This window comes from Arvicanthis niloticus, chromosome 3, assembly GCF_011762505.2.
Source record: "Arvicanthis niloticus isolate mArvNil1 chromosome 3, mArvNil1.pat.X, whole genome shotgun sequence".
Lineage (NCBI taxonomy): Eukaryota > Metazoa > Chordata > Mammalia > Rodentia > Muridae > Arvicanthis > Arvicanthis niloticus.
In genome coordinates, this window is record NC_047660.1 from 67,307,681 (window position 1) to 67,332,873 (window position 25,193).

The 25,193-nt window shown below is 42.7% G+C and overlaps 1 protein-coding gene across 1 annotated transcript; it reads left to right on the forward strand.

Moving 5' to 3' along the window:
* Nucleotides 1-1,606: 1,606 nt before the first annotated feature.
* Ttc5 (tetratricopeptide repeat domain 5) lies at nt 1,607-21,091 on the forward strand. Its single transcript, XM_034498566.2, has 10 exons — nt 1,607-1,752; nt 5,566-5,698; nt 9,747-9,958; nt 10,308-10,458; nt 12,237-12,328; nt 13,846-13,902; nt 14,542-14,688; nt 14,827-15,041; nt 18,789-18,933; nt 20,492-21,091. The coding sequence occupies exons 1-10, from the start codon at nt 1,702-1,704 to the stop codon at nt 20,609-20,611; spliced, it is 1,323 nt and encodes a 440-aa protein (XP_034354457.1). The 5' UTR covers nt 1,607-1,701; the 3' UTR covers nt 20,612-21,091.
* Nucleotides 21,092-25,193: the final 4,102 nt, after the last annotated feature.

Consider the following 25,193-nt stretch of genomic DNA (forward strand, 5'->3'; position numbering starts at 1 on the left):
AGAAAGGTTATTTAGGACACAGGTAAGTGGGCCTGTTTAGAAATAGTTCTTTGGGTGATTGCAATCTGTGTTGTCAGTATATCAGCAGCTCAGTCTACTAGCAAGCCATCACACACCAATCAGCAGATGCAGTTCAGTCCGCTCGCTTGGCAGACACCACACATGAGTTCAGTAGCCATAGTTGAATCCAGAATAAACGGAGAGGCTCTGCTGGATCTGTGCAGAGTCTGTGGAAATGACAAGAAGCCGGCAGAACATCATGAGAAGTTGTTTGGCGAGTTACTCTCTGTTAAGATCAGTGACAAGCAAAGATCAGCAACGTGGTGCGAGGCCAACCAGCGCCAGAATGTTCTCAATGGAGACCAGCGCGGTGCAAGCTGAGCCAAAGCACAAGCCTTGTCCCACTGTCTAAATATCACAATCCTCTCACGTGTCTGCTTCAGTGAAACATCTTTTCACCTGTCTGCCCCAGCAAAGCATTATTATGACCCGAGTCTCCAGAAATTTCCATTCAGGAAATGATTACCTTTTTTTCTTAATCTCTGCTGCTCAGTCTTTTTGGAAGCAGTTGGAGGTGTCTAATATCTCTTTGCAGAGATAATTTTTTAGCAAATGATTTTTAAAAGTTTTAAAATTGTGATTGGATGTGGTGATTCGAGTCTGTAATCTCAGTATTTAGAAGGCAGAGGCAGGAGGCGCTCCTTGAGTTCGCAGCCTAATCTACATTTAGCGTTCCAGACAATTGAGGTTACCTAGGGAGACCGTGTCTCAACAATTAAAATAAAATAAACACCAGGTGTAATAATGAATGTCTATAATCCAAACACTTGGAATTGGTTGCAGGAAGATTAGGAATTCAAGGTTATTTTTGGCTACATAGCAAGTTCCAGGCCAGCTTGGTGTATATGAGACTCTGCTGCAAACAAACAGAAGATTTAAAATTTTTATTTTTGAATTAGCAGTTCATGTTCAAGGTAAAAAATGGAAAATGCACCGAAAAGAGTTTTCTCAGGTCACCTGCAGTTCTCACCTTGTTTCTTTCTTCAGAGACTGTTTCTGGTGGAAATAATAAACATGAGAACATTATTAATGTACAATATGGTGGCATTCTAGCTCAAAACACAGTAGACTTATTAGGATAATACATTAAAAATGCTAAAAATTACACGTGCAGAAATCTTCAGTTGGTATATATTCAGACAAGTTCCCTTGTATTGCGTTCTCTTCCAAATACTACCTGACACAGATACTTTCATAGTTGGTCTTGCTTTTTAAGAGTGATATAAAAAAAGGACAAGAATATACAAAACAAAAAATGAATGTAATTAATCTAAGAACATTTTGATTCTGGAATTTGGGAAGGAAATTATGAATAAAACTATGAAAATTATTCATGAAACCGAAAGTGACCACAAACTCAGCAGGTGCTTGTTATCCCAGTTGAGAGGCCGTAGTTATCCACGTTGAGGTCAATCTGATCTACGTGGTGAGATTCTGTCTCAACAAAAGAAGCCAAACAAACCCCAAAGCAGTTCTAGGGCATGTTTGAGACACCAAGTTTTGGATTAAGTCGGTTTGTAGCAATGTCTCTGAGGCGCAGGTGGGCCTCCGGAGCCCCAGGGGTCGCTGTGGCTTCATCGGTGGAATGGCCGAGTCTCTGTGGTTAGAAAGTTGGGGGAGGAGAAGCTGAGAGCGGCTGGAATGATGGCTGATGAAGAGGAAGAAGCGAAGCACGTCTTGCAGAAATTGCAGGTGAGGCTGTGAGTTAAAATCTTTGGCTCGTTGCTCTGAAAGTAGGAAGTGCGGTGGTCAGGGCCAGGGCGGCGGAGGGCGGCGGTTCAGCGGGTGCCGAGGACTGCTCGGTGGGCGCCCGGAGGCAGTCTGCCCACCGGGGTTCCTCGGTTACAAGTAGCTTTGTACATGGTGTGGCAGGTGGCTCCCGACTGTTAACGGAGCTGGTTGTTCTCCACAGCAGCCATTTCTTTAGCATCTTTCTGCTTTGAACTTGGCAACACTCAGTAATAGACTGCAGAGCAAATGTCTTGGTTGTTGGTTTTAGGATTTACGGTGTTAATCTCTTAACCCCACCCACTCCCCAGGTGACTATTGTAGAAAGGCAGAGAGGAGTTTCCTGCAAGTTTGTGTTGTATCTTTATTTTTGTTTTAATGATTAAGATTTTCTTTAAGCCCCAGGAACTCAATTTGTGGTCTAAGACATCCTGGAATTTAAACTAGATACACTTCTATCAATTTGGTGTGTTTGTTGTTTTGAGACAGGGTCTCCTGGATGACCGGCTGTAAAGGCCACACTGGCCTCGAATTCTTAAAGATCCACTTATCTCTGCCTCCCAAGTGGTGAGATTAAAAGCCTGAGCCACCATGCTGGGTCATTTCTAACAAAATTTAAAGCATTGATCAGGTTTCTTTGTTTCTTGTGAGAGTTAAAAGAACACTCAGAACGTGGACTTTGATTAACTTTATTCCTTAGTGTGATTGGCAGAAGTCAGATTTTTAATCCTATCAGCAGCGAGACTTTAGATGCACTATGTACATTTGTATGTATAGGAAAGAAAGTACAAAACGTTATACAGAACAGTGTTTGTCCTTGAGGATATTTGGAGTGGTCATGAATCACTTTCTAGTGTCACATTTTCTTACTTATTAACAACTCATTTGTATTGCTGTCTCCACCACAGAAAATTGTTCAGCAAAATCAAAACGACTAAAACATCGACAGAAACACTTTGTTTTAAATTTGCAGCTTTGCTCATTGCGTGACAAAAAGAAACTGGCTGTGACTTTTGCTTAGATCTCTCTTTTAAAAATTCCACAAATTGTGTTCCACAGACTGTATTGACCATTTGTTTCTTTTTATTACAGAACAGAGTTGAACATGCTTACTTTATGTGCTCAAATCAGTCTCTGCAGGATTTGTTTTTCCTGGGAATAATATACATAAGAAAGTTAAAAAATACTTCTAAGGAAGGTGTCAGCTTATTGTTTTTATCAGGGTAGGGCTTTAATTACGCATATGAATTTGTTAATAACATAGGCACTACATTAGTTAATTTAATCATGACCCAGGCCCTGTTCTAATGCCTTAATCAACACGAAATTCTTTCCATTATGGACTTTACATTGGTGATTCCAGAAAGTAATGAATGAATTTAAATATATAATTTATAATGATAGTGGAGGAAGATATTAATTAGGTTTCAATCAGCGGTCCTCAACCTTCCCAATGCTGTGACCCTTTAATACAGTGCCTCATGTTGTCGTGACCCCAACCACAAAATTATTTTGTTGCTACTTCATAATTGTAATTTTGCTACTGTTATGAATTGTAATGTAAATATTGGATATGCAGGATCTCTATTATGGGACCCTTGTGAAAGGGGTCACTCCTCAGAGGGGTCTCCACCCACAGGTTGAGAACTGCTGCTCTAGGTAGCGGGGTTGTTTTTTTTTTAAATCACCTTGACACAAACTGGGTCATCTGGGATTGAAGCTCAATTGAGAAAGTGTCTCATTTGGCCTGAAGGCCTGTCTGTGGACATTTTTTTTTTTTTAATTAATGACTGATGTGTGAGGGCTCGGCCCACTGTGGGCGGTACCATCTTTGGGCTATTGGTCCTGGGCTGTTTAAGAAAGCAGCCTGATAGGGGCTGGAGAGATGGTTAAACGGTTGAGAACCCTAGCTGCTCTTCTAGAGGACACAGGTTCAATTCCCAGGACCCACATGGCAGTACTCTAGTTCCAGGAGGTCCAGTACCCTTACACAGACCTAGGTGCAGGAAAAACACAGGGGTTGACCATTAGCCCGTAAGCAAATCCTGTAAGCTGTGCCTCCAGGGCCCTGCCTTGCTGGGACTTCCCCTGGAGGCTGATAAGTTGGAGGCTTTCCTTTCTACCCCAGGGTGGGTTTTTTCTTTCATCATGGAAGTGAAAGCAAAGTAGGATAATAGGGTAAGCCTTGCTGAGAAGTTGACATCTCGGCTTCTATGGAAATTGATCATGAGCACATAGAAGCATTTAACACTTACTTGATTAAAAAAATGCAAGAAGATGCCAAGCAAACAACACAAACCTCTCAAAATTCTCCCAAAATACCAAGGTCACCAAGTTCAAATTGGTTGCTTTGTTGTGGAAAACAAGTCCTTCCTTACAGGTTTGTCATAGTTGCAAAGGCCCTATAGTTTTCATACGTCAGCATATGAAAAAATAATGGATACTTTTTTTTTTTTTCCAGAGCTGAGGACCGAACCCAGGGCCCTGAGCGCTCTCACTGAGCTAGAGCCCCAACCCCTGGATACTTTTTTTTTTTTTTTTTTTTAAACAAAACAAAACAAAAAACAGGAAATGCAGTTTGATTTTGGGAGTTGTGGTGTTTGTTTGTTTGTCTTTGGTGGTACCAGGAATGAGATCCAGAGAGTCTTATGCATGTTTTATATCTGTGAGATAACAGAGCTTAAAAGTCTATTTTTCTGTAATCACCACTCCCCATCCTCCATCTTAGTTACTGTTCAATTGCTGTGAAGAGACATCAGTAATTCATAAAAAAAAGAAAGCATTTAATTGGGCTGGCTTCTAGTTTCATAGGTTTTGTACATTATCATCATGGTGGGAGCATGGTGGCACTTAGGCAGACATGGTGCTGGAGAAGTAGCTGAGAGTTCTGCATCCAGATCTGCAGGCGCAGGAGGAGAGAGAGGTGGAGTCTGATATGGGCTTTTGAAACCTCAAAGGCCACTCCCAGTGACACATTTCCTCTGACCAGGCCACACCTCCTAATCCTTTCAAGTAGTGCCACTCCCTGGTGACCAAGTATTCAAATCTGTGAGCCTTTGGGGGCCATCCTTATTCAGAGCACAACCCCTTTGTTGTTTTGAGAAGGGAACATGTAGCCTTGGTTGTAAAAGAGTGCATCACCATGACTGCTGTGTGTGTGTGTGTGTGCGCGCACACACACATGTGCATGCATTGGGTGTATGCCAGGGCACACGTGTAGAGGTCAGAGGACAACTTGCAGGAGTAACCTGTCTCCCTTCCCCGTGTGGCTTCTAGAGCTCAAGACATCAGGCTTGGCAGTAGACAATCACCTTCACTCATAGGGACGTCTATCTCCCCTACCCAGCAGTCCAGCTTTAAGGCCAAACTGCAAAGTTTAATTCTTTGGGGGGCCAGAAAAGATAAAATAGCCTTGTTGACTTTGGCTTATTTCAAGTCTTAAGGTGTCTGTCTCCCATCTGTGGTGTGAGCAGTGCTTGGTCATACGGGAGCCCTGCCTGAGCTGGAGAGGTCCGTGTGTGTGTGTGTGTGTGTGTGTGTGTGTGTGTGTGTGGTGCTGAGGGACCCTTGCGGGACAGCTTGGAACCATGAGATCCTGTGATCCTGGTCCTTCCTCCTGATCTGCAGCGTTTGGTAGAACTGGGGACTTGTCTTACTCTGTGCCTCACATGAGCTAAGAGAACCAGCGTTGGTAGGCCAGGGCTTGGCAGGTAATGTAAAACCTTCTTGTCAGGTGCTCTCTCCAGTGAATGATACTGTTCTTGTCTTGTTTTCTAGGAACTGGTGGATCGGCTCTACTGCTTTCGAGACAGTTACTTTGAGACCCATAGTGTGGAAGATGCAGGGCGGAAGCAGCAGGATGTGCGGGACCAGATGGAGAAGACCTTGCAGCAGATGGAGGAAGTACTCGGTAGGAGCACCGAGGAGCATTCACCCCTCTGTCCTTCGGTGAAGTGTGATAGTGCTGTAGTCTTTTCTCTGTGGACTGTGTGGTATCCTGTGTGAGGCTGTTGTAGTTTAGCACAGAGTATTATTGTGCCCCTGGGTGTCAGAGCAGTCTTTTACTCCAGAAGTTTGATTATAGCAAATGGTAGAAGAGAATATACTTTTTGCAATAATTTTAATATTCTTAACTGATTTTTCTTCTTCTCCTTCTTCTTCCTCCTCCTCTTCCTTTTCCTCCTCTTCCTCCTCTTCCTCTTCCTCCTCCTATTTCTCCTCTTCCTCCTCCTATCTTTTTTTTTTTTTTTTTTTTGTGACAGGGTCTAACTATATTGCCCTGACTCTTCTAGAATTTGAATGTAGACCAGGCTGCCCTTGAAATCACCTTGAAATCTAGTGCCTCTACCTCCCAGTGTTAGTATTATACGTTTGTTCCGCCACACCTGGATACTCAAGTGTTCTTGAAGGTTCTAATGACGGAGTATCTGAAGTCTAGTCCTTTGACCTGAAATACAGTCCCCACTAAATCTTTCCTAAATTCAGCTCTAAAGTCTTGTTTGCTGAGGACTTTGAATTACTGCTTCTGTTTCGCTAGGAAATTTTCTACCTTTGGTTAAATTGCTTATCTGATCTTCTAACTTTGGTAGGTCCTGAGTATAAAATTTTAATATATGTCCTTATGATTCTCTGGATTTCTTTGGTACCTGTTGTGATATCTCCCTTTTCATCTATAATTTTATTAGTGAATCTTCTCTTTTAGTCTTTTAGTTGATTTGGCTATGGTTTTATCAGTCTGACTGACTCCCTCCCTCCCCCCAAAGACCTAACTCTTTGTTTCATTGATTCTTTGAAGTTTTTGTTGTTTGTTTCTTTTTGTTTATATCAGCCCTGAGTTTGAGTTTATTTCTTGCTTTTGCTTTTTTTGGGTGTTATTTTTTCTTTTTGTTCTAGAGCTTTCAAGTATGCTGTTAAGTTTCCTTCCTTCCTTCCTTCCTTCCTTCCTTCCTTCCTTCCTTCCTTCCTTCTTTCCTCTCTCTCTTTCTCCTTCCTTCCTTTCTCCCTTCCTTCCTTCCTTCCTTCCGTCCATCCGTCCATCCGTCCATACGTCCTTCTTTCTTTCTTTCACAGGGTTTCCCTGTGTGTAGCCCTGGCTGCCCTGGAATTCACTTTGTAGACCAGGTTGGTCTTGAACTCACAGAGATCTGCCTGCCTTTGCTCCTGAGTGCTGGGAGTAAAGACTGTTAAGTTTCTAATATGAGATCTTCCAATTTTTTATATTTATAGGCAATACTGTGAACTGCCTTCACCATGTCTTCCGAGTTTGAATATGTTGGGTTTTCATTTTCACTCAGTTGCTAAAAGATTTTAATTTCTTAAATTTTCTTCTTGACCCATTTTTTTAGTAGTGAGCTATCCAGTATCCATGAGTTTACATACTTTCTGTTGTTTTTATTGTTGTTGATATCCAGCATTAATCTGTGGTAGCAGGGTGTTAGGTCAGTTTTCTCATGTGTGTGAGACTTGCTTTGTGTTTAAGTACATAATCAATTTTGGAGAAAGTTTCATGAGGTGCTAAGAAGAAGGTATATTCATTCTTTTGTGTTTGGGTGGAATGATCTGTAATTATCTGCTAGGTTCATTTGATTTGTGACATTATTTAACTCCAGCCTTTCCCGGTTTATCAATTTTGTCTGTCCTGTCTATTGGCAAGAGTAGGGTATTGAATTTACCCACTATTGTTGTGTGTGGGTCACTATGTAATTTTAGCTGTATGCGTCTTTCTTTTTTGAACTTGGGTACCCTTCTGTGTGATCCATACATGTTTAGGATTCTAATATCTCTTAGTGGGGTTTTCCTTTGATGAGTGTGTAGTGTCTTTTCCTATCTCTTCTGACTAGTTTGGTTTGAAGTCTATTTCTTGCCACAACATATTAAAATGGTTACACCTGCTTGCTTTTGGGATCCATTTGCTTGGAATATCTTTTCTATCCTTTTATCCTGAGGTGATATCTATCCTTGATGGTAAGGTGTGTTTCTGATCTAATCTGTTTGTGTCTTTTTAAATTAGGGGATTGAGGCCATTGCTACTGAGAACCATCAGTTAGCAATGTTTTTGATTTCTGTTATTTTGTTGTTATGGTGTGGGTTTTCCCCCCTCTTTAATTTGCTATTTTGGGCTTATTTATTCCTTGTGTGTTCTTGGGTGTTGTTATAATCTTCTGTAGACTGAAGTTTTTCTTCTAGTGCCTTCAGTAGAACTGGATTGGTAGGTAGATACTTCTTATATTTGGTTTTATTGTGAGTATCTTTCTTTCTATCTATTGTGATTGATAGTTTTCCTGGGTATAGTGGTCTAGTCTGGCATCTCTGGTCTTTTAGAGTTTATAGAACACCCTTCTAGGTTTTTCAGGCTTTTTAGAGACTCTACTGAGAAGTCAGTTCTATCTACGAGGCCTGCCTTTGTATATTACTTGGTCTTCTTCCCTTGTGGCTTTTGGTATTCTTTTTTAGTGTTTTGATTATTATGTGATGTGGGGAATTTCTTCTCTGGTCCAGTACTGGTGTTCTGTGTGTTTCTTGTAACTTTTTTTTTTTTTCCTAAAGATTTATTTATTTCTTAAGACACACCAGAAGGGGGCATCAGATCCCATTACAGATGGTTGTGAGCTACCATGTGGTTGCTGGGAATTGAACTCAGGACCTCTGGAAGAGCAGTTAGTGCTCCTAACCACTGAGCCATCTCTCCATTCCTGTTTCTTGTACTTTAATAGGTACTTCCTTTAGGTTGGGGAAATTTTCATGTATGATTTTGTTGAAAATATTTTTTATGCCTTTGATATGGGTTTCTTCTTCCTCTTTTCCTATTATTTATAGATTTGTTCTTTTCATAGTGTCCCAGATTTTCTGGATGCTTTGTGCCTGGGTATTTTTTACATTTAATATTTTCTTTGACTGAAGTATTCATTTCTTCTACCTTGGCGTTAATGCTTGACATTCTATGTCTTGTATTCTGTTGGTGAGACTTACCTCTGAGATTTTTGTTTGACTTCCTAAATTGTTTATTTCTATTTTTATTTTAGTGTGAGGGTTTTTGTGTGTGTGTGATTGTTGTTGTTGTTGTTATTGAATTCTCTGTGTTTGACAGACTTTTTAAGAGGTTTATTCATCATCTCCTCTCTAAGGTCCTTGAACATATTTATAGTTGCTGTTTTGAAGCCCTTATCTTGTGTTTCAGCTATTTCTGAGAGGATACTGTTGTAGTGTTACTGAAGGCATAGTGTCTCGGCTGTTAATATTTGTGTTTTTAAGCTAGTATTTAGGTGTCTGGGGTAAGGATGATTGAGGTGTTTCTAGGTCTTGTCTTTGTTGGGTTGGTGTTCCAGTCTTTGTTTTTGTTGTTCTTCCTGGATCTTAGGAAACTGCGATTGCTGAGATTTGCCTGGCAGAAAATGCTTCTCCAGGTCAGTGGGTGTCAGAGAATCATAAAGGTGGGCTGGAAGAAAGTCTGTAAAATCTGAGGCAGTGAGCGAGGAGGACAGGCCCACCCTGAGAGTCGGGTCCTAGAGATGAAGTACTGTAGGAGAGGGAGCTCCTGTAAGTAGGTTGCAGTAAGTACGACAGAGAATATCACTGTAGAGACGGGAGTGAAATGGTGAGCCCTGGGTCTGTACAGAGAGGTGGATTCTCCAGTGAAAGGAGTCAGAGCTGAGGAGAAGCACCTGCAAGTGGGTTGCTACAGGGCTGAGGCTGAGACAGGAGAGATAGTAAAGGAAGACAGTGAAAATCTACCTGAGTCCCAACTAGGTGTGGCCCAGGGGTCCCAGGTATAAAAAGCATTTCTAGGTATTGGTGGCTGTCACAAAGGAATGGGGATGAGCTGAAAGAGAAGGCCAAGAGGATCCACAGGGAGGAGCAGAACTGAGTCCGCACTAAGATCAGATGGTGTTCTAGCCGCTTATTTACTGAGGGAAAAAATCCCTAGTTCTTCACTGCTTGATCTTTGCCTCTTTCCCCAGGTTCTGCCCAGGTTGAGGCACAGGCTCTAATGCTAAAGGGGAAGGCACTGAATGTGACTCCTGATTATAGCCCTGAGGCTGAGGTGCTTCTCTCAAAGGCCGTGAAGCTGGAGCCTGAGCTGGTGGAAGCCTGGAACCAGTTGGGTGAAGTGTACTGGAAGAAAGGAGACATTGCGGCTGCCCACACCTGCTTCTCAGGAGCCCTCACCCACGTGAGCTGCCCGCTCCCCCATGTAGTTGGGAAGTAATGGATTCCTTTGGTTCTTTAAATTACCCTAGGACAAGGATACCAGATCAGAATTGAGTCTGAATGAGGAGAATAGAGTCAGAAGGGCCGAAGGGTGGGGAGCAGGCTTGGATGAGGCCTGGATAAGGAGCAGAGGACCAAGAAAGGAAAAAGGATGGTCTCAGGTTTGGTCTAGGTGAGAAGGAAATAGCATTCGGGGTTATTCGGGCCTTAGAAGGTCAGTTGGTGCAAGCGTTGGAACTCTGAGGTCAGTGTGGATCTGCAAGTGACAGGTAGCATCATGAAGGCTGAGCGTGTTTCCTTTCCATTGGCAGTGCAAGAACAAAGTCTCTCTGCAGAACTTGTCCATGGTGCTCCGCCAGTTGCAGACGGACTCTGGAGATGAACATTCTCGCCATGTCATGGATAGTGTCCGACAGGCGAAGTTGGCCGTGCAGATGGATGTCCTTGATGGCCGCTCCTGGTGTGAGTGTTACGAGAAGATGTCCTGGTTTGTGCGCTAGTGGCCCCCAGCCGTGACGACATACTAGAGTCATCCGGAGTCTAGCTGTGCCGTCTGATTCTGAGGCCATCTCTGTTTAAAACAAGCCCTATCTTGTTTGTTTGTTTTTTAAATACTTGTGTGTGGTGTATGCCTATGTGATTGCCCGTGTCCATGTGGATGCCAGAAGACATTGTTACATCCCTAGGTGGATGCTTGGCTTCTTACATGGTTGCTGAGACACAAAATTGGGTCTGTATGATTCTACAGCAAGTACGTTAACCACTGAGGTGTCTCTTCAGCACCTCTAAACTTATTTTGATGAGCTGCTATTTTTGGAACTCTTGGATCTCTTGATTTAAGAGAGGAAACTTAAGTTTCCCCGTAAGCAATGCAGTGTCCTCTGTTGCCTTCTGCTGCTGTGATAAACATCATGACCAGAAGCAACTCAGGAGGAAAGGATTGATGTCCGTGAATAGCTTATCATCCACTGTGAAGGGAAGTCAGGGCAGGAGCTCAAGGCAGGAACCTGGAGCAGGGACTGAAGCACATGTCATGGGCAAATATTGCTTCCTAGTTTGTGTTCCAGGTTCATGATTAGCCTGCTGTCTTATAAAACTCAGGACCACCGTCCAGGTGTGGCACAGTAGGTTGGATCCTCCCACATCAGCTATCAACCAGGAAAATGCCCCACAGACATGCCTGTAGTCCAATTTGGTGGAGGTATCTTAGTAATTGAATTTTCCCTATTCTCAGACAACTCCAGCTTGTGTTGGGACATCCCCTCAAAACAAAACAAAAGAAAATCAACATAAAGACACCCCTCTCCTCAAACTAAATCTGACAGGATTTTGGTCAAATCTGTTCATCTTTCTTCTTGGGTGTCCATGTTTATCTCTTTATCTCTGTAGAATTTTAACTAATCAATACAGAGTAATACCTGGTTTGAATAAGAAGCAGGGTCTTTCAGAAATAGACTCTCAGCACCCAGGAGGTAGAAGCAGGTGGATCTTTGTTAGTTTGAGGCCAGCCAGGGCTACATTGGTGAGACCCTGTCACGGGACAAAGAAAAAAGGCTGGAGAGATGGCTTAGTGGTTAAGAGCACTGGTTGCTCTTCCAAGGATCCAGGTTCAAGTCCCAGCACCCACATTGCAAGTCACAACTATCTCTAACTCCAGTTACAAGGATCTGATGCCTGCTTCTGACCTTTGCAGGCACTGCATGGTGTAGTGCCTTGGCACACATGCAGTCAGTGTACTCACACACATAAATACAAATATAAAGAAACTTCTGGAAGCATAAGTCCTGAGTAATACTGGGCCCATTTTTTTTTCCCCCAGTAGCAGGTCTTATAAGATCCCTCACCCCTCCCTGAGGATATTTAGGCAATTAGTGGTTGTTGGGGGTGTGAGAGACATTTTGTCCTGTGTTGTGACCGCTAGTAAGGTGTCAGGTAAATAACCATGTTCATGCCCTTTTAAGCAACACTAATGGATTAAAATGAACATAGATATGAAAGTAGAAGAGGCATTGATTGGGAAGAGGGGATCAGTGGACATGGAAGGGGGACAGGAAGGGGATAATGGAGGGTGTAAATATACTCAAAATATAGTTTGTGTGTGTATGGAAATGTCATAGTGAAACTCATGATTATATACAATAATATATGTTAATAAAAACTTTAAACATACAGACTTCCGAGAGCTGCTGGTCGTATCTTGGACTGGGCTCTGAGATGGCCCACTGCTGTTGCTCTTGCAGATATCCTGGGGAATGCATATCTTTCTCTTTATTTCAATACTGGCCAGAACCCTAAGATCTCCCAGCAAGCCCTCAGTGCCTATGCTCAAGCAGTAAGTACTTGCGATCACCCAGGGTGGAAGTAGAGGCAGCGACGGAATCAGGAGCCTTTGTCCTTCCTGCGTTCCTTTAGTGAGCAGTGCTGGCAGACATTGCTGGCATCTCACATGTCTACAGAGCTGACTTAAAAGATAATAGGGTCGGTGCCTTGGTGACAGATAACTCCGTGAGTGTCTCAGTTTCTTACAGGCGTGCGTAATGACATCTTTTTCTTAGTAGGGCAAAAAAAACTTAGAAAAATAATACTTGTATAACTTTAAAGAAAATGAAAGCTCTGAAGATTAGGTAGTGTTAGATTAAGTAGTTACACCAAATTATCTATTTATTTATTTTGTAATCAGGGTCTCACTATGAAGCCCAAGGTAAATTACATGACACAGCTCTAGCTCTCCCATGGTTAGGCGGGAATGCACAGTTCCCAGGAACTCAGTGTTCTAAGCCATGTTTCTATTGATGGCACTTGCTTGGGGCTTGGGCTCCTTGAGGCTCCGAGTGCCTGTCTGTCTATTGTTAAGAGAGCTCTGAGTGGCTTTCTGGGTGATGTTTATGTAGCCTTCACTTTCATCTCTATTCTTTACTTTCAGATTCTTTGACATAATAGTCTGCTTTTAAACTTACTGTTGCTCTCCCTGTGCCTCCTGGCAGAGCAAGGAAGCAGCTATTGTATATTCATTCATTCTTGTGGTTTCAGAATCTGCCCAGAGGGCAGAGGAATTACACTGTACCCCCAATTATGTCCGTATTTATTTTATAGCTGGGTCTCACTATGAAGCACAGACTGGCCTCAAACCTGAGGCCTTCCATCTATGTCTTCTGAGAGTTGGTATTATAAGGATGCCTGGTTTTTACTCTAGCTTTTACATTTTGTGAATGTTCTCATTTTAAAGAATGTCTTTAAAATCCTGTACTCCATCTTCTGCCACAGAGTTGTTAACTCTTAATTTCCTCTTCTGCATGTAGAAAAAAAATCTTTGAACCAGCTGGTTAAACTGTTTCTTCTGCAGTGCCCAAGCAATGAATGTAATTACAAAACAGCAGCACTGCAGTTTCTACACACACATTTCTCTGTGGTGCTGCTAGCTTCTGTCCGTCTGTTTTAGAGTCAGGATGTGACTTGATATGGAACTACGACTTTGCCTGCATCCAGAGCCATGCTTATGGTGGAGGAGCGGTGCCAAGTTGTTCTTTCTGCCCTATGCTTTCCTCGTCTGTACCTTTCACTTCTTAATTAAAAGGAAACCCTCAGAATGCTTTCATCTGTCTATGTTATACCGCGTGGGTTAGTTCCAACTCTGTTTCACAGTTCAGCACCTGTATCCAGCTTTACATCTTCGACGCTTCAGGCAGAGCTGTGTATACTTAGTAACTGAACAGCAGCTTGGGTGTAGATAACATTTTGACAAGGAAGAACCTCGGGTTTTCCTAGGGAGATGAAATCGGGGGCATGTTGAGCTTGGGCATCCTTAAAGTCGAGTTGGTATCTATTGGTGATCTTTTTACCCCATTACAGGAGAAGGTTGACAGGAAAGCGTCTAGCAACCCTGACCTTCATCTCAACAGGGCCACGGTAAGACCCGTAGGTGGTGGTCATCTGATGGTAAAGTAAAAGACACAGAGGGGCTAGAGAGGTGGCTTAGGGGCTGGAAGCACTTGCTGCCCTGGCAGAGAACCTGTGTTTGGTTCCTAGCACCTATGTGGGTATAACTGCAGTCCTAGGGGACCTGGTGCTCTCTTCTGAGTGCACTGCATACACGTGGTATGCATACATACACACAGGCAAAGCACTTAAAAACAAAAATGTCTTTTAAAGAAAAATGGCATCTAGGTCTTAGCTTCTGAGGGTAACTGAGTTGGATATAGACCACGGAAAGAAAGCCTGAGCGTTCTTAGGAAGAGTGAGCTCAGTTTGACCTCGGGCTAGAGGAGTCTCATGAGTGAGCGGAAAGGCCACATTGAGTAGGGATGTGGCTTAGATAACTTCTGAAGTTTGAAGTATAAATAGGATAATGTGTGGCTTAACTGTTTCAGAGTTTGTGAGTTAGCTTCTCAGAAGTGAGTTTGTCTCTGTGCTGTGCATTGTCTTCACCTTGGCCTGGGACAAGAACATAGCTGGGGGAAGTAACAGTTTCCTCTAGATTTGTAGTCCACTGTAGTGTTTCCTCTGTGTAGTCTGTCTATACTTAAAATTTGGGTTACTTTTCTACAGTTACATAAATATGAAGAGAGTTATGGGGAGGCCCTAGAGGGTTTCTCTCAGGCTGCAGCGTTGGACCCTGCATGGCCAGAGCCCCAACAAAGAGAACAGCAACTCCTGGAATTCCTCAGTAGGCTAACCAGCCTCCTGGAGAGCAAGGTAAAGATGTGTAAGAGCTGTCAATCAGATAGAGAAATAATAGGTTTAGGTGCTACTGGGCGGTCGGGTGGTTGAGAGAAAGACTGGACTTGGCCAGTATCCCAGTTTCCAGCTGATCTGTTTCTCCTTCTTTTGCAGGGGAAGACAAAACCGAAGAAACTTCAGAGCATGCTGGGAAGCTTGCGCCCAGCCCATCTGGGCCCTTGTGGTGATGGGCGCTATCAGTCAGCCTCTGGGCAGAAGGTGACCCTGGAAGTCAAGCCACTGAGCATGCTCCAGCCCGGTGTGAACAGTGGAGCCGTGGTCCTGGGAAAGGTGGTGTTCAGCCTGACCACAGAGGAGAAGGTCCCCTTGTAAGTCTCACTTTCCTCTTCCCGCTGGACTCTCTTACCTGGCCTTTTCCTGGCCATCTTGCAAGTTATTGACTTCCCCCTTTATGGGATCTGCTCTACATGCTAGCCTTGTCTAGGAGATACCTAACAATCCCTTCATTAATTTTTTTCTTACGCTAGTACAGTTTTGTTCTATTTATTTATTTATATATGTGTGTGACAGTGCACATGTGCCACAGTTGTCATCTGGAGGTCCAAGAACAACTTGTGGGAGTTATGTCTTCTAGCATGTGTGTCCCAGGATCAAACTTAGATTTCTGTAGAGACATTTGGAGGTCCTGTCCTTTCTTGTTGTTTTCCCGAGTTTGGTGCTTTGTGAATTAATTAATTAACTCTTTCTTTCTTAATTTATTTATTTATTTATTTATTTATTTATTTATTTAATCTGTATGAGTGCACTGTTGCTATCTTCAGACACACCAGAAAAGTGCATTGGCTCCCATTACAGATGATTGTGAGATACCATGTGGTTGCTGGGAATTGAACTTAGGACCTTTAGAGGAACAGTCAGTGCTCTTGACCACTGAGCCATGTCTCCAGCTCATTTTTAAAGTAAGGCAGGTTATTTTTAAAGTAAGGCATAGAAACTTTAAAGTTCTTTATCTTTGAGTGTTCAGGCTCATGGAGTTGAAGACAAATTTAGATTCTGTGTCTAGATAGTTCTGGAAGGTGAGCTTTGGATTAGAATAGGGGCTTGGGTAGGATCTTATCTGGGTGTCTTACTTTTGTTTTCTGCCTGCCTTCCTCCCTGCCTCCCTGCCTCCCTGCCTCCCTGCCTCCCTGCCTCCCTGCCTCCCTGCCTCCCTGCCTCCCTGCCTCCCTGCCTCCCTGCCTCCCTGCCTCCCTGCCTCCCTGCCTCCCTGCCTCCCTGCCTCCCTGCCTCCCTGCCTCCCTGCCTCCCTGCCTCCCTCCCTCCCTCCCTCCCTCCCTCCCTCCCTCCCTCCCTCCCTCCCTCCCTTTCTTCCTTCCCTCTCTCCCTCCTTTCCTCTCTTCCTTCTCTTTCTTTTTTTTATATACAAACAACTCCCTTATTGACTTACTACTTAGTTTGGTCTGTGTAGCAGAGTCAAACTAGCTCTGTATTCTCACGTCTGTCTTTTCGGACAGGGAACTTTTTGAGCAGAGGGATTGTATTTTGCCATTTATTTATTCGAGTTTTGGCATACGTGTTAGATTGAGGAAAAACATATAAAGGACCCACATAAAACATGCTTGCAGTCCAGCAAAAGATGGAGTTAGTCTGTTTACCTAGAAACAATGTAAAGGCATTTATAGCTCATTTTATGTGCACGTGTGGGTGTACACATGCCATGGGGCATGTGTGGAAGTCCAAGGCAAATTGGGGCAGTTGGTTCTCCCTTCCACAGTGTGAGTCCTGGGCTTGAACTCGTGTTGCCAGTCTTAGTGGCAGGTGCTTTACCCACTAAACCATCTCCCCAGCCAGAACACGTTTAAATCTTGATAATTTAGGATTTAGTGAGTAATATACCCGCTTGATCCTTCACTCACTAGTTGGTCCTGGTTGAGTTCCTTCTTTTTGACAACAGTGGTTGGTTTTTTGAGCTAGCCCGTGCCTTGCTGGGACCCTGCTGCCTTTTCCTTCCAGGTCCCAGGCCATAGACACATAATCGCATTGTATAGCCCTGGCTGTCCTGGGATTTATTATGTAGAGGAGGCTGGCCTTGAACTCACAAACATCCACCTGCCTCTGCCTCTCAAGTGCTGGATATGTAGTACTTTACAGGGCCTCTCTTCTTTTTTAAACAAAACAAAACACAACACAACACAACAAAACAACAAAACATTTTTTACTGTGTATACCTGTGCCATGGCATGCTTATGGAGGTCAGAGGATAACTTTTTGGAGTTGATATTTGTGTGACAGATGTTCCATTACAAGACATAGCATGCATGTCTACTTATACCAGAAAGAGGAGTTCAGGACAGACTAAAATGTCCAATTTGTCAAACCAGTGCTTTTTTAAAATTGCAGTTACAAACATGAATATGGGTCAGGGGTTACTTAAAAGGAACAGGGATTACCCAGAGCAGCTGCATCACTGGCAAGCCCACTCCAACATGGGTGATGACTCCTGAAAATGCAACCCTGACACTCTATGAAGCTTCGTGCATTCAGAACATTTTTTTTTTCTTTCTGACATTTGGTTGGTTCACCCCTGAGCAACTGTTTATTCCCTTTTACACTATTGGCAGTGGCCTTCAGGCATCTTCTACTTTTTCTCTTTTCCTACACATGTGACACTTTGAGGCTGGTGAGCCTGGAACTAGAGTAACTGATGGTTCTGAGTTCAGTTGAACTCAGGACTTCTGGAAGAGCAGACAGTGCTCTTAACCACTGAGCAGTCTCTAACCCCCATCCCGGGCCTTCTTGAGATAGGCTTTCTTACTGAATCTGGAGCTCATATGCAGAGTGAGACTAGCAGGCCAGCAAGGCCCTGTGATCCTCCTTTCTCCAGTCCCCAGTGCTAGCATCACAGCCTTTTTACATGAATGGTAAAGATCTGAGCACAGGTCCTCTTGCTTGCATGGTAGGCTCTCTGTCAACTGAGGTATCTTCTGTCTCCCCACCTTGTTTTACATGTCTTTCTCTGTGTGTTTCTTTGTGTGTGTGTATACACAGAGGTTGATGTCAAAAGTCTTCCTCAGTTGCTCTCCACCTTATCCATTGAGACAGGGTTTCTTAGTTGAATACTGATCTGGCTGTTACAGCTAATCTGGCCAGTCAGCTTGTTTCTGGGATCCCTTGCCTTCACCTTCCTCTGCTGGAAGTACAGGTGGGCAGGGTAGGCCTCACATTTGTAGGGATTCTGAGGCTCTGAATTCTTGTTCTCATATTGGCACAGCAAGTGCTAGACCCACTGAACCATCCCTCAGGCATTACCCTCTCTTTTTAGACAGAGTCTAGCTGTCTTTCATGCAGGACCCTCCTGCCTCTCATTCTCAAACACTAGGATGTGCTGTCACACTGGGTTTAGCGTTCCTGTTTTAACTAGCTAGTTTCCCCCATTTTTTTCTCCCCATTTTTCCTTATTTTCCCTTTTGATTTTTGGAATGGGGTTTTGCTGCATAGTTCAGGTTGATAGTAAACTCTGTGTGTTTCAAGCTGGCCTTGAACTTGTGATCCTCTTACCTCAGCATTCTGTGAGCTGGAACTGTAGGTATATCTCAAACATTCAGTCAAACATGGAGCTACTTCCCCAACCCAAGTGGTGATGGGTTTATCTGACTCCCGCTAGGCTATGGGTCATTATAGCAGGATTAGAATCTTACTGCTAACAATGTTTGATATGTAGTAGGTAATCAAAGTTTGTGGAGTCAACCTAAATTGACAGAGATTGCAGAGGGTTTGGTTAAGGATGTAGTAGTTAAATTGATAGGCCAGGAATAATGGTCTATTGGCTAGGCTATGGATAAGGGAGGGTCTAGCTGTTAGGCCAGGGATAAGGGTCCAGCTGCAATATTTATATATATATATATGTATATGTATGTATATAGATAGATAGATAGATAGATAGATAGATAGATAGATAGATAGATAGTATAGTGGATAATGGTACTTGTAGATTGCTAAGTAAGTGACCAAGAATGCATTTGTTGTTTTGTATATTTTAAAACCTCTGTTTGTATTTTCCCTGCTCACAAACCTTACTTTTTTTCTCTCCCTCTTTAACCAACTTTAACCTGCAGCACATTTGGCTTGGTAGATTCTGATGGTCCTTGCTATGCGGTGATGGTGTATAATGTGGTACAGAGCTGGGGAGTGCTCATTGGGGACTCTGTAGCCATTCCCGAGCCCAACCTTAGGCATCACCAAATCCAGCACAAGGGAAAGGTGAGTAACAAGGAGTCTCGGAAACTCAGTCTCTGAGGGTGGCACCAAACCTCTCTAAACCACAGAAGTAGAAGTAATGATTATGTGTGTGATGTGTGTGTGCTCTCGTGTGTATGTACTGTATATAGATTTGTGTGATACGTATGTGCTCTCCATGTGTATGTGCAGTATATACATCTGTGTGATATGTGTGTGCTCTCTGTGTGTATGTATAGTATATACATTTGTGTGATATGTGTGTGCCCTTGTGTGATATGTGTATGCTCATGTGTCATATGTGTGTGTTCTTGTGTGTATGTATCATGTATACATTTGTGTGATATGTGTATGCTCTCTGTGTGTATGTACTGTATATATTTGTGTGATATATGTGTGCTCATGTGTCATATATGTGTGTGCTCTCCATGTGTATGTACTGCATATACATTTGTGTGATATGTGTGTGCTCTCTGTGTGTATGTACTCTATATATATTTGTGTGATATGTGTGTTCTCATGTGTATGTGCTGTATATACATTTGTGTGATATGTGTTGTGTGATAAGTGTGTGCTCTTGTATGTATGTACTTTTCTCAGGGACAATAGAAATATTGTTAGACTTAAATACCATGACCAAAAGCAATTTGAGGAGAAAAGGGTTTATTTCATCTTATACTTCTGCATCACATTCCTTCAGTAAAGGAACTCAGGGCAGGAATGGAGTCGGGCCTGGAGTTTCAGCACATGCAGCTGTGCTGGGTTTCTTACATGGATGCTGGAGACTTAAATCAGATCCCCATGCTGGAGAGCAAGCACCCTGAGCCACTAAACTATCCTTGGCACTGCTTAGCCGTTAAGAGCACCGGCTGCTCTTGTAGAGGACTCAGGTTTCATTCCCACCACCCACGTGGTACCTCACCACCATCTGTAACTCCACTTTCAGGGAATCTGACCTCCATGGGCACACATATGTACATGCATACATGCAGGCAAGACACTTATGTACATAAGAGTAAAATAAGTAAATCTATAAAACCAAGACGGCATGAGAGGAGGTACTTAGTTGTATTTTTATCATTTAGGTTGGGGCAGCAACCTAGTCTGCACAGAACAGAGCCAGTTAACTATCTGTTGTATAGCTAAGGATTGGCATATTTAAAACTTAAAAAAAAAAATACGTGTATTTGTGTGTATGTGTGTGTCTGTGTGTATGAGTGTGTGTGTGTAATTTTATTTGTATTTGATAGGTTAATTTCAGGCTTTACAACCAGACTAGCAAATTCCTGTGGTTCTGGCTGGCCACTGTTTCTAAAACCTCTGGAGGAGGGCAGATTCTCTGAGAACCAGTGGCATCCTTTTCTCAGGGAGCTCAAAGAATTTGCTTTGTTGAATGAGGGAACAGTCTTATTCTTGTAATTGTATTGGTGGTACCCTATCTGTCTCAGAAACTCTCCTTTGTTTGTTCAGTTGTATCCATACATATATGCATGTAAGATAGGGAGGGTAGGTGGAATAAGTTCATTTGTTGGAGTTATCTGACCTAGACCTGGAATGAATTGCTCTCCGTCTACTTCTCTAGGACTATTCCTTCTCCAGCGTTCGTGTGGAAACGCCTCTTCTGCTGGTGGTGAACGGGAAGCCACAGAACTCCAGCAGCCAAGCCTCTGCCACAGTAGCTTCAAGGCCACAGTGTGAATGATCTTGTAGAGACAGTGAAGACACATAGATGAGCTCACCGCTCGTGCTGTAAATGGGGATTTCTCTCCCCCACCCACCACCCTGTAACATAGTTGAGTCTCTTTCCTCCTGTCATATTCCAGCCCTCTTCAGAGCCATTGGGACCCTTGTTTATTTCTCCTGACTCTTCAAAGGTGCCGACTTGAAGAAAGAGCAAAGAACTCATAGAACTGTTGGGACCATGTCATGGGAGACTCAGGACCCCAAGTCCTGAGAGATTTTGACAGTCCACGGGATCCCTGTTCTTGCCTCCTTCCTGAGTCTAATATGTATGTACATAACAGTTTACTATTTATTGATGAGGGGGCTCAACTTTCTAGTGGCTTCATTTTTGAGCAGTTTTTAATTTTTTTAATTTTTATGTTTTAAGTTCTGATTGTCTAAAAAAAAGTTCTTTCTCTTCCTTAGGGCTGGAGCAAAATTAAATTTGTTTTAAAAAGAATTTACCCTATAGTTCTGTCTCCTTATTGTCTTCTGTTATAGAGATTCCTGGTATTAAAATCTATAAAGTCTGTTGGATTAGTACTGCTTTTTTGGGTATTATACAAAATAGCTTATCTGGAATTACAGGCAGTTGAGAGTTGCTGGTGTTGGGAACTGAACTCAGATCTGCATGAGCAGTATATATGTGTGCATGTACGTATGTACGTATGTATGTATGTGCATGTATGTATGTATATACATACGAATGTATGTATATATGTACGTATGTATGTATGTATGTATGTGCATGTATGTATGTATATATGTATGTATGTATGTATATATGTACGTATGTATGTATGTGCATGTATGTATGTATATACATACGAATGTATGTATGTACGTATGTATGTATGTATGTATATATGTACGTATGTATGTATGTATGTATGTATATATGTACGTATGTATGTATGTATATATGTAGTATATGTACAATTAATGTGAGTAGTATGTATGCTGAACCAACTATTCAGGCCTAAAATTTTTGTTTCTTATTTTGTGTGTATTGTGTGTGTGCAAATGCAAGTGTGAATTCCCAGATGTATGAGTGAGGCAATAGCAGGGTGTGGGCGTCTTTCTCATCTGCCCTGTTGCCTTGAGGTAGGGTCTCTCACTGAACCTGAACTTGCTGTTTTGGCTAGGCTGTCTGGCCATCAAGCTTTTGAGGTTCACCTCTTCCTACCTTTTAGTGCTGGAGTTTCAGGCACATGCAGCTATGCTGGGTTTCTTACATGAATGCTGGAGATTTAAATCATGTCCCCATGCTTGAGAGCAAACCCCTGAGCCACCGACCTATCTCCTAGGCACTGCCATGGTTTAATTTTTATGTTTAAAAATAAAACTTTTTTTTTTTTGAGACAGGTTCTTATAATATAGCCTTGTATGGCCTAGAACTCATTGTGTAGACCAGGCTGGTCTTTGAACTCAAAGATTTACTTGCCTTTGCCTCCTGGGGCAGAGCATCTCTATTAAAGGTGTGGATCACGGTGCCTAGTACTGCTGGGGCTTTAAACCAAGACATTCTATAATAATGTTTGTGTTGGTAGCATGGACCATTTCTTTTCTTTTAAATATGGTCTTATTTTGTTTTGTATGTATGTATGTATGTATGTATGTATGTATATATATATATATGTATGTATGTAATTGTTCATGTATTATGTGAATGTGCATGCAAGTATGCATGTATGCATGTATGTGAATGTGCATTTATGTAAGTGCATGCATACATGCATGTATGTATGTGAATGTGCATGTGTATGTATGATGTATGTATGTTAGTGTATGTATGTGAGTGTGCATAATGTATATATGTATGTGAGTATATTTGTATGTATGTGGTATATGTAGATCTGTATCACTCTTCTGCTGTTGTATCACTCTTCACCTTATTTCTTCACTAAACCTGGATGGAGCCTGGTGGCCTTGAGCAAGCACAAATGATACTCCTGTCTCTAACCTCACAACACGAGAGTCACCTGACCGTGTGGCCATGGCTGGCTTTTTATGTGGGTGCTGGGGATCTGAACACAGATTTTCATGCTTAAGATGCAAGCACTCTTAACCCGCTGAGCCATCCCTCTAGTCGGTAGCCCACTTCTGGGACAGTAGAAGAGTAGTTTGCGCATAGTATCAGCTCCAGAATCAGAGTGCCTGGGATCAAATTCATCTCACATGCTGCCATCTTAGGGTAAATGTCTTCTCTCTGTGTGTCTTGGGTAATGTGCTGAGCATGTGATGGCTAATTTAATGTCACAGTAGACCTACAAGGTAAGTAGCATCCTACTTAATAGCTGTGGACATGAAATTCCCAGGTAATCAAAGCTTCTCTCCTTGATCAAGCTGTGGCGGGGCTCCTCTGAGCTGTTTTGCAGCCTTGCATTGTAAAGACTTGAATAAAAGACTAAGATATTACTTATCTAGTTTATACTTTGTATCCTTTTTTAAGATTAGCATATAAGTAGTGTGTCTCCATCATGACAATTTCATATATTCTTTCTTTCCACTGGACAGTCCCTTCCAGGCCACTCCATCACCTTCCCCTCTAGTCCTTTCTGTCCTCCTCTGGGTCCCCATTTTTATAATGCCATTTCTAATTTTATGTCGCACTTTTTTTTCAAAATTTATTTCATTTAATTATATGTACATGTATGTATCTGAGTGTGGGCATGTGTCTGTGAGTTCAGGTGCCTGTGAAGGCCAGTGGTGATGGATCCCCTTGGAACTGGAGTTACAGGGGGCTTTAATTTGCTTGGTGTGGATATTGGGAGCCAAACTGTGTTCTCTACAACTGAACTCTGGCCCTTTGCAAAAGCAGCAGGTGCTTCTGTCCACCACGCCGTCTCTCTAGCTTCCATATCATGTGTATTCTATGTGTCTCCTCGTTCATATCCCTCTCTTTCCTCAGTCCTTTTCTAGTCAATACCTACATTCACACCTCCTCCATATTATACATGGCATACAACACAGAATCTGCACGGGAAGAAAGGATGGTGTCTGGTATTCATAGTCTCCTTGAAAGTCCTCTGAGAAAACTCAAGACTGCTGTAAGAATGGATTGCTTGTCTGTCTCCTCACACATGGAGATAAGGCACCCTGTCTCCTAGCCTTTGGAATGGGAAGGGCCTAATTTGATAAGTGCCAATTAAATCTCAATGAGTTTTATGTGGACCAGCTTTCTTCCTGCTTCTTGACTACTGGACAGCCTTTTCTCTGTGTTCCCTCATTATTTCTGTAAAGCTCCATCACTGCTGGGCAAGCTGAAGTTTGCAATGTTTGAGTCATGCTGCAATAGCATATTAGAAATATATCTGTGCTACTTTTAGTAAGTGTACTGTATCTTTTAATACAAGAGGCTGGGTTTGTAGCAGTGGCAGGGCACTCAGTGAGTGTAAAGGCCTGGGTTCAACCCTCATCAACTGCATAAAATCTGAAAGTCCATAGCCTTTGAAACAGTTAAGGGTTCAGATCCTGGCCTTGCTGCTTATTAGCACACGAACAGACAACATGCCATTATGCTCATCATTGTTAAAGACAAGAAGCAGGGCTAGAGAGGCCATGTACTGGTTCAGAGCATGCACTGCTCTTGCAGAAGACCCGAGTTTGGTTCTTAGCAGCATGTCTGATAGTTCACAACTGCCTGAAGCTCCAGCTCCAGGGCTCTGGACTCCCTCTTCTGGCTGCCACAGTGTAGGCATGCATAGCTACATATTTACACGTCAATAAAATCTTTTAAAAAACTGGAGAAAGTTTCAGCTATAGGGGGAAAGGCTTATGGTACCAGTCAGACAAGAAATGCCAAGCTACTGTGCTAAGTTACCTGTACTAAGAATGGAAAGGAAGTATATGAGGTGAGGAGAAAAGGTTGGTGTATCTGATGGCAGATTTGGTACTGAGGTGACTTCTTAGGTTTCTAGCCTAGGAGACAGTATGTGATGAAAACTGTTAACATGATAGATGACCACAGTGGTCACTGGTGGTTTTGATGTCTCCACTTTCTTGGAGCTCCAATGACTGTTTCGATCATCTGCCTGGCTCCTTTGGGTTGTGAGCTATTGAAGGTATTCATCTTTGATTTCATAGTTCCTGGGTGGCTGTACGACAGAAGTGCTCAATAAATGTACATGAATCTAATAACACCTCTCATTACATGCTAGGGTTTTCTTTATGGCTGTCCTCGCTGGTTTTTGTCAGTTGACCTGAACTTAGATTATCAGTTGAGAAAATGCCTCCATAAGATTGCTTGTGGGCAAGTCTGTGAGTCATTTTCTTTATTAATCATTGATGTGAGAGGGTCAAGCTCACTGGGGTGGCACTACTCCTGGACTTGTGGTCCAGGGTGGTATAAGAAAGCAGAGTGAACCAGTTAGGGTCCATGTCTTCTGCCTTAGTTCCTGCCTCCAGGTTCCTGCCTGGAGTTTCTACCCTGACTTCCTTCAATGATGGAGTTGACCCGAGTGTAAACTGAAATAAACCCTTCCCTCTGTGCATTGCTTTTGGTTATGATGTTCATCACAGCAATAGAAGACTAAGACCATGGCTAATCAGGAAGTAACTGT